Here is a 10,317-nt window from a genome sequence, read left to right as displayed (position 1 = left end):
AAAAAAAAAAAAAAAAAAACAATAGAAAGAGAGGGGGAAAGCACCACCTGCTTCTTGTTTTGTGCGGAAGAACTACACAGCAGTATCATCCTAACGGAAGATATGGATTCCATTATTTCACTGAATGTATATTTCATGGTTTGAATTGTACTGACTCTATGTTACGGCCTACATTCTGCCGTCAGTTTTTGATACATGTACATAAAGAGAGCTAATGCTAAATGTTTCTGTCATGGTTGTCGGACTATCTCACAGGAAAGCAAAGACATCCAGAACTACTCCTAAACCCCACTTGTATCAGTGCTCCGTTATCACTCGACAGATATGCATGGGTGCGGTCTCTGCAAAAATAAAGCAGGGCCCATCCCTTCCTGGGGCCGGCTCCCAGACTCTCCCTCCTCATGAGGGGCTTTGACTGGGTAGTGCTCTGGCTAGATTTGCAAAAAGAAGTAGCACACAGGGGTGGGGTTATTTTTACTCAGCTTACTGTATCCTGTCTCACCCCTGTCTAGGACAGCTGCCAACACAACAACCCCCTCAGTCCAAGTGCGGCTGAAAAAGGGATGCATGTAAAGTGAGCCGTCTACGACAAACTCATATGTGTTTCCGTGTCTCACAGCTGCAAGTACACACGTCTCAATGAAAAGAATCTGATCTTCCTCATACTTCATTAATATATAAAATAAACTGGGAGTATGTGCACTATGTAATTAGGATTCATTTCAGCCAAGACTAATGGCAAATTCATGGCTGAAGCATGGGTAGCCTGAAAATGATCCTCAGCAGCAGCTTAAAAGTTTCTCTAATGCTGTCATCACACATGCCATACAAGGATCAATTCTAAGCAAGATATGGGGTGTCAGAGTTCTTCAGTGGACCAGTGAGGTGTGATGGATAATTACTCATGTGCTATATAACCACTTCCATATTCATACTGTCAGACAAGCTTCCTACTCTCTGTCAGAATACAAGCCAGAATACAGGCCTGTCAAACACACAGACAACTCAATATTCAATGATATGTGGTTTCCCTTTGGGTGAGGTCTTATAGTCATAACTAAGCAGTACATTTTCCTACATCTCCTGATGCCATGCATTCTGACAAACCAGGACATTTACCAAAAGCTCAAGCTGAGTTAGAATTTTTTGTGTTCTAATTTAGAAGCTTCATGTCAACACCTTTCTAGCTTCCTTTAACTCCACGATCCTGGGACTGAGCACTTCCCATGGCATTCAATCACTACAGGAGAGTTCGACAGCTCCTGACATACAATCTGGTGTTTCAGTCTATTTCTGTGTCACACACACACACCAGCACGTTTCATGGTGCAAGTCCGAAGCTCAAACATGGTAAGGAACGACGTCCACATTTAGGCATGAGATCACATCCACCCTAGCTGGGGCTAGTGCTAGACTTCATTCGTCAGTTACCAAAATCCACAGGATGCTGCAGTTTTCTTCATATGGGGAAAACTGCTTCCACTTCCTTCCTTTAGTGAAAGCAGTGCTATGAGCTTGTGATTCCAGGATTCCTCACAACCAGGGAAGGAGGAGCCCCTCAAACCCAAACGTTGCTTCAAAATCAGTCATCTACCCCCAAATTAGTCCATTTACCATAAGCTTATCAAGCTTTTAGCCAGTTGTACATATTTTCAACAGTGTGTACATGAGTGAAACCACAGCAAGGCCAGTGAAAAATAATCCAAAAGCAAAATAGATGACAACACGTGATGCAAACTTGACCCACACTCGCCTGCTTGTCTGGGCTCTGAAGATGTGCTGCTGCTCTGACCAGACTTGCAGTCAGGCATAACAGAAACCTGACTGTGTGTGAAACAGTGTGAGCAGCTTTGCTAATTATTCTGTGCTGCCACACTGATGACGCCAGAGCCCTTACCAGCCCCACAGTAATGACCACTCTGCTAATTTGGGCAACCACAACTCTCAGTAAGAGGAGGGTCACACACTTATCTGCGTGTCTTTGTGCTAGAGCATGTGCATGTCTGCGTGTTTAAAATCCCAGAGGTGAAAGTGAGGATCTGAAAAGGCATAACAGTGAGAGTGTGAGAGAGTTTCTGTGAGACTGAAGCTCTCTAATGTTAAATGCTGGTAACTAAGTGCTTTCAAATCCAATTATGTACAGGGAAATCACTCTCTCCTTACCCCTACTGTTTATCTTTGCTATCTGGAAAAATAACACCAGTGCAGAGTGCAGTGGAGAGGGCAGTCTGTGGCTGGATTAATTGGATAGGCCAAGTCTCAAATCTACAGCTAACCTCTATTACCAGTACGATCTCTTTATCAGATCCTGAACTAATCCCGTCAATGGGCTTTTAAATAAATCAAACGTGGGTTAGTCACAGTTTTTACTGCTGTGTACTGGCCTGAAAAGCAAATATTATACTTTTGCCTGCTGGAGATTATCAACACAAAGAAAGAAAACGTAAGGGGTGGGTGGGTGGAGGAGAGTTTATATCCTCACTCCACTTCCACTAATATAAAAGCTTAATATCTTCTTAAACCTATTGTACTCTATGTAATTTCTTTTCAACCTAGAGGGTCTAGTGAGACTCAGAACAAACAGACACTAAAAGCCGCTCCAAACTGCTCTTTGACCCTCCTACATCCATATGCCTCTCACATCCTCTTTCCTGTCACGTAGCAACTTCAGAGGCAGAGAAGTGAAGCCAATGCCGTTAAAACCTGCAGTTCCTCGAATGCCCACTTGAGGCTGACTCCAAAAGGGAGTCAATCCCCATAGACTCCCATGTTAAAATACCAAACTTTACAGGAAAAATAAACATTTTTCTCCTTCCATGACAACTGTACGAGGATGGATGGGGATGGGGGGGACTTATATAACTCACCCATTTAATTTATGTTGAGGCTAAAAATTGTGCATTAATTAAAGGCGTGACCACTGAGTGACAGGCAGGAGGGTCCCACCTGTGATGGCTAGTTGAGCGAGCGAGCTCCTTTCAGACTCCACCAATTTTCAGATTAGCTGGAGTTAGGCAGAGTGAGGCTCAGCGTTAGGTAACTTAAGATCTAGAACAGTGCTCTGGTTAGTGCTAATGTTACACAAAGCTCAAATGACTCCCAAAATAAAATCATATTAATTCAATACAAAAGGTAAAATGACCATACCATGTTGCTAATGTTACCAAAACAAACTACCTTTAGATGCTAATGCATCCAGAAGAAAGAAATCTGGCTGCTTTTTACCTTCTCCATTTCAAACAAACCTGTGTTAACCCTGGTTTTTGCTCTTTGTGTGTTCCACTCTCTTTGTACAAAAGAACATGTCCTCTTCAGTATGGCAGCCACTGGTTTGGACTTTAAACAGAGAAGAGATCCTCCATGACAGCTGTCTGAAATTGTGGTATGAAAAAGGCTTCTTATAACCTTCACTATGTGGAAGTCAAGGCCAAATTATGGACCATGTTTTGAGAACACAGGATGGAGATGCTGAAATAATAACTATGATGCTGTAGGCAGCGGTATCATGAAGGCAAGCAGAGTAACAAAGAGACATCCCATCCTGTCTCATTTTCATTTGATTTATTAGACAGTTTGTAAATCGTATTTAATGCACCTTTAACTTTCATGAGATTAGCATAATAAAAATGTGGGAAAATCAAACTGAAGTAAAACAGTGACTTGTGTACAGGTACATACATGTTTAACTCAGAGCCACAAATGTTCCTCATTGTAAAGCATATCCTCAGTCAATCTCCTGGCTTGTGTTCAACACTGGAGGCCTTATTGCATGTTGTACAGTTCTACCCTGAAACAGTATTTTTCTGTCTACCGACTACTACAAATGCATTTCCCCTGCTGATACATTAACATATTTCTAGCTCATTTTGTGTTTCATGGGCAAGGTCCTTGCTTCAGCTTAATTCTGTAGTTTGCATTAAGCCACTGCCAAATACCAGGGGCTTAAGGGAAAAGAAAGATATAAGCAGGACTTGAATGAGTCAGACAATAAAGAGCACAAGCTGAAGATGGCTCTGTTTCCTTTATATGTACTGAGTTCATGCCAAACAACCACAGAGGTCAATCCCAGGTGCCAGCACATTCTGGCACTAACAGGTCTTGCAGGCACGACACTGTAGCCAAGTTCGTTCCATTCAGAGACGTGATAAGTACAGAAAAAAAGCAGGGCATCCAAAACTTGCATAATCCTTGAGTGCCATCGAGGTGTCGATGGATGCCAAAACTCATCATTTGCTATTGCTAATTTACTAACCAAATACCGGTAGGTAAAGGAAAGAGAAACGCCAGGCAAACCCTCACTAAGCACGTCTCCAGTGGAGAGCTCAACAGAGCAGCTTCACATGCTGAGACGTATCACTTCCAGTTATAGCATAATTCGTTACTTCAGTAGTTGATCTCTGCAGGGATGAGGCCAGACAAGGAAATGTGATTACGTTCTCCACTGCCCAAAAAAGTTGAACAGCACAACATATTCTCAATCCTGAGTTGGCCTCCGTCTTTCTGGATATAATTTTACACAAGCTAACTGAACAGAGATTCAATTTTTTTTTTACATAAAACCAAACTTTATAAGCAAGTGGGTGAAAAGAAAAAATGTGGACCCAGCTCAAGTGTTCAAGTGATGAAATCCCCAGGGATAAGCAAGGATTGGTGACTGACTGATACACACATGCACAATGCAGCACAAGCTTGACTCAAGGCAGTTTACTACAGAGACAATGCCAGAGTGTGTTTCATACACAGACAGACTGATGACATGTGAACTAGATTTTGTTTACTCTCTGTCTGACCTGTTTGTCTAGACCGTCGACCCCAGGGCATGGAAGAACACTAATTTATTTCCCAAATGTCTTACTGCCCCGCCTCAAAATTGGGTAAGCTGACAAAGTACAAACATGAAAAACTGTTCCAAATGTTTATGTGTGTTTGTTTATATATGTGTGTGCTTGGTTATACAACTATGTGTATGGTGCAAGCTGCAACAGTACAACGGTATGTAAGTGGTGCTGGGACTGTGAGACACCGAAATTCTCCTTCCAAAGCAAATGACTTTTCGCAGTGTGGTGACGGTGGCACCCTATCTTTGAAAATGGACACAGGTGCATATACGCCTCGCAGCCTGTGTACACTGTGAGAGCAGGGCCGCAAACTGAGCCATGTCATGTTCCAGATACTGTCAAAAACACAAACACACATACACAAAGAGACACAGATACATTTCTTCTGCCAACAAGAAGACAAGAAATATGTCTGGTTGCCTCAAGCAAAGCAAGAGTCAGTTACCTATGTAATGAACAACACACGTCTGGCCCTTCTTTGGAAATGTTCTTCCTGTTAAGAGAGAAAACAAATGTTATTGCGTGTTTGTACACCTCTGTGGCAAACTCATAGATTAATAACGAACAAGACTGATGAGGTGTTCCTGGCAGGAATGAAATATCCACCTTATGCCTGCAGACATATTGAAGTCAGATATGCATCTGTTAGTCTCATCCCTACAGTGTAACTTTAACCTGGAGGCTTGTTTTTCAGAGTAAAGGGCTATCAAATGCCCTCAGTTACATTATTAGTGCGTCTGACAGTGAGAAATGAATCGAACTTGCACTGAGACTTGTGAGGCTGACTGTACTCTATCTCAGTAAATTTAGTAAATCTCAATTTGAAGAGACTTGATAATTAAGGTTGATTTCACCTATTTAAGATTTCAAGCATTCAAGAGTAATGTTAAATATACACAGCAACATCAAAAGTGTTACATCTTCAATGTTGGAGCTGAGAGTAAAATATATATAGTCAATTCAACTCGATTAGTGTAATTCAACTACAAGAGAGTTATTCCTCAATACCCATCCTCAGAGATCCATACTTAAACAATGGATGTTTAAGTGTGTACATGAATAGGTTATATTACAATTTATGAAGTATACATTAAGTATATCTCTTAATTTATTCTGCACTTGCCCTGTAGTTCCCCTGTGTTTCTCAGTTTTCTTTTTCTTTCCAGATTTTACAGGAACACTATCCTCCACCAGCATCACCTATAAAGATGGTCCAAAGAGCAAGAGGGAATTTCTCCTGACTAACAAGCAACTGTTTGGCGAGGAATGCTGTGATTCCATATTCTTATTGAAGCATTCAACTGAGGGATCAGTTGTCAAAGAGAAGATGAGGGCAAAACTTCAATACTGCCAGATATTGGTTTGAGACTAGCAGCACTTCTCAACAGTCCTGGATATGTTCCCATGATTCCTTGACACTCCTTCCTTGGTAAGAAAGACATTCTTGATTAGCTTTTTTTTTTTATATAATTATGTAAACAATTATTACTGAAGGTATACACTTTCAGGCAGCAGGATGGTTTAGTGGTTAGCACTGTCACCTCATAGCAAGTAAGTTCCAGGTTCAAGCCCAGGTCGACCTGGTGCCTTTCTGTAGGAAGTCTACATATTCTCCCTTTGACTGTGTGGGTTCTCTCCGGCCTTTTCCCGCAGTCCAAAGACATGCAGCTTAGGTTGACTGGTGACTCTAAATTGCCCGTACGAATGTGTGTGGTTGTCTGTCTCTAAGTGTCATCCCTGTGATAGACTAGCAACCTGTCCAGAGTGTACCCCACCTCTCACCCAATGGCAGCTGGGTTTGTGCTCCAGCCCCCACATGACCCTCTTCAGGATAAGTGGTACAGATAATGGATGGATGGACAATATACACTTTCAGTTGCAAAAACATGAAAAAATAAGTTCATTTGTGGATGGTATTTTGTCTGAGATGGGTTATAAGGACTTAAGGTCTTTTCTCCTGTAGGCAGACCAAGACTTCGCCTAACTACCATTTCCACTTCTCTCAGTGTTGTTCTACTGCCCCAATGGGGGGCATATCTACTGGCAAACCTACCTTGCTGTCCCTACCTTTAACTGCATGCATCTTTTCTAAGTAAGTCTCTAATTCTCTCTTAGCCACTTTCAAAATGCCACCTCTCTCATTAAATAGTGCCTTGGTGAACTTATATGGATCCTTATTTAACATGCCCTATCACATTTCTTTCTCTGTCTAGTTTTTCTAAGCCATTCTGCTCTCCTTAGATTTGCTAGCCTAGATTTCAGGTCATTTTTCAACATGTTAGTGCCTTCTCTCTCACTTTTCTCCACTGCTTTCTAAGCTGTCTTCATTCTCAAATAAGTGTATTAATCTCTACTGCTGCTGCTTTATTTCTACTTTCACAAACTCCAAATCTTTGCACTCAGTATTCATAAATTACATCTCCCATTTTCTCTAGCTTCTTCTCAACTGTACCTTTCAATGATTCAAGAGCATCTACTAGATCTGATAAAACTGTTGCCCATATGCCCTTCTCACTAGCCTTAGGCCAATATACTTTGGGTTTTTGCCCTATGCCCTTCTCTTTCGTTGGCTGACTACCCTGACCACTCTCCTGACTCTATTCTTTGGTGCTACCTTCTGCTTCTTCCTCATCCTGTAGGGATGCCGATATCCTGCACTCTTTGGTTACTCATGTTGCTGGAATTCACCTCAATGGACGTGACTTGACTTCTTAGGAAGTAGTGATCAATGCAGGGCCCGTGGCCACTGTGCTCTTACCTGCCTCCAAGCTCTTTTTCTTTCCCTGATGTATTTATTCTAAGGCCCTTGTTGGAAGTCACTTTCCTCCAGCCACAGCAACATATCTGCAATTGTCTTTCTTCTACCTGTGATACTGTTGCTTTCACTGGAGTGCCCACCCTACTCACTGTCAAATCCATCCCAAGGTCAATAACCAGGTGTCCTGCCTGGGAATCATCTTCCACCCCTGCTCTCACTGACTCACTGGATATGCTCTTTTGCTTACTTGTGGCTTGATTGGTGCTGCCTCAAGGAAAAAAAAAACACCTAGGCTGCTCCTATCATGGGTTGCCAGTCCATATGCCCCACGGTCAGTTGTCTTTCCAGACTTTCACTTGGTTTTTCCCTAGTTGTCTGCTGCCCTATTCACAGCAGTCACTAGCTAGTACTAGCATTCACAATCAATAATACACAATTAAATGTGCATTCCTATGGAAGCTCAGTATACAAGTTAAATGATGTTTACCCATTATGTGGCCCCAAAGAGGGGGGTGTCTGACCATGCCATCATAAAGCTTCAGAGCCCCATATTTTCTTCTGCTTTGCCCTTAGGCTGAGACAGAGACCTGTCAAGTATTCTACTGTTGGTCCACTTACTTCTCCCTACCTCAAAAGGCTACAAGAAGAGTGCTAAATTTAGCTGGTATCAAGCTGTTAACCATGTTAGAGGTTACGCCATTTTAAAGTGTACTTTTTATGCAGTTGTTCTGACACTGCCATTTCTTGTGTAGTGGCACATATGTTATTAGTAGCTTAGCTGGATGTTAACATGTAAGTGGCGCTTTATTTCAGTGTTCCTCTCTATTTTTTGCTGCAGAACGGAGCCTTGGAAGTTTGGAACCATGACAGCCCTTCTTCCGGTGTGCTGGTGAACAGAAGAACAAAATCCAAAGATTCTGTGCCATCATTGACCTCAAGGCCATCCCTTACTAGGTGCAGACATCCTGCCGTTTTTGATGAGCTCTTCATGAAACACTTCATCTTCAGTGTTAGCTACCAGGAATCCCTACACATTCATCTAAACCAAAGTGCCAAGGAAAGTCTCAGAGTCAGGGAGCACAGAGCGAGACAGTTGCAAACAGACAAGTGAGGAGATAAACATCCTTGGATGCAAATATGTTGATTTGTTTTATCTGTAAGGCACATCAGAAAAGGTCTGCATCGCTTTGTCAGCATTTGAGGTTTCACCATATCCAGGAAGGACATTACATTTGAAGTGTGAACAACCGGGATGTTCTTTATCATTTTGCACTTATTTAGGTTTCAAAAATCATATTCATTTCCACCGGGAGACTGTTTTGACAAATATTTCATTTTCTGTTAATGGGATTGATGAACTGATTTATTATAGACCCTATAACAAACAGTTTTCTAATGAGATGGATGGAAAAGCATATGTAGAGACACTTGTCATACTGTGTGACCCATGTTATTGAGGACTAGTTGCATTGTTAGGATCTGTTATTGTAAAGCCAGTGCTGTCTTTATATGTTGTGTGCATGTTTAAAATACAAGTTCACTTGAATTGCAAACCTCTTTTTACTGGTGTTTTTTATTACCTTTGTAATAGTATATAATATTGTAGTATGTGCGGGAGTGGAAATGGGGTTTATTTGACTCCCTGTAGTGCTTTTAAAATACAAATCAACTCTTAAAAGGGTTAAATACTGAGTTATATTTTACGACCTCTATGGTGTTAATATGACAGCAACTTTAGTGTTAAATAAACTGCACTGATGGAGATAGCTTTTGACAACGCACACTACTGTTGTGTAAATTCAACACTTACTAGTGTTAAATTTGAAATGCAGAGTTAGTTACTGCAGCTCTGTCACAATGTAAAGCATTTAACACTTTCAAAAGTGTAGTTTTAACTCTGTGTAGTGTGGACCAAAATAGAAAGTGCTGAATTTAACTCTATAGGTGTTGAATTAACAATGCTGATTTTGCTGTGTAGAGGGTTCTAGAAAAATGCTGCACAGGCGTCAGTGATGACAATATGGGATTTACAGACTCTTATTATATCCCGAATACTACTACGAGTTGCTAGCTTTTTAACGAGTAAATTGCTTAGTTTCTACACCACTGAACTTGGTATGTAGTGTAAATTATGTTACTATTTAACAAATATCTGAAGGAAATTCCTGGGAACTACCGAGCCCCCACACTACAACCACCCCCACATCTGAACGCACACAAGCGGATAAATCAACTTACCATCACCGGGGGATATTATCTCGACTTCCACGCCCATGGTTGTGCTACTTCAGAAATTAGCTCTTAAACATACAGCGAAAAAGCCCTTTCGACAACCAATGTTATCTGTTTGACGGCTACAACTCGGGCTACATCCGTGGAAACCATACATTCACCAACCACTACCGACCCGTAGCTGCAGTCAACGGTGAGACATCCAAGACACTTTCTACTGTTATAGCGGAACAGCGTCGAGATCCACCACTGCACCACGTACGCTGTCTTCAGTCTTGCCAAATACTTGCGTCAGATGGCAAATGTGATAGTTTCAGTTGAATACATTAATTGTTGTCTTCTGCTAGTTTTAGTTTCCATTTTGCTATAGTCTTCCTGATATTCAATATTAAGCATATTTTAGTTTTCTTAAATTGCCCAGCATTTGATATGACACACACGCAGCGACCTCGAGTGGGTAAAACTGGTAAAAATTTAAAGAAGGAAGAA

The 10,317-nt window shown here is 41.5% G+C and overlaps 1 protein-coding gene across 1 annotated transcript in view; it reads right to left on the bottom strand.

Annotated features, from left to right (window-relative positions):
* Nucleotides 1-10,275, bottom strand: part of fkbp1b (FKBP prolyl isomerase 1B) — a 13,230-nt gene extending 2,955 nt beyond the window's left edge. Inside the window, exons 1-2 of the mRNA XM_020603790.1 lie at nucleotides 9,835-10,275; nucleotides 5,284-5,331 (exon numbers count right to left, since the gene is read on the bottom strand). Of these exons, the coding sequence (XP_020459446.1) occupies nucleotides 5,284-5,331; nucleotides 9,835-9,871 (85 nt within the window). The 5' untranslated portion in view covers nucleotides 9,872-10,275. The remainder of the gene's footprint in view (nucleotides 1-5,283; nucleotides 5,332-9,834) is intronic.
* Between the last annotated feature and the right edge of the window lie 42 nt (nucleotides 10,276-10,317).

This window comes from Monopterus albus, unplaced genomic scaffold (genome assembly GCF_001952655.1).
Source record: "Monopterus albus unplaced genomic scaffold, M_albus_1.0 scaffold62.1, whole genome shotgun sequence".
NCBI lineage: Eukaryota > Metazoa > Chordata > Actinopteri > Synbranchiformes > Synbranchidae > Monopterus > Monopterus albus.
The sequence above is the reverse complement of the archived record's forward strand: the minus strand, read 5'-3'. Positions and strand labels throughout refer to the sequence as shown.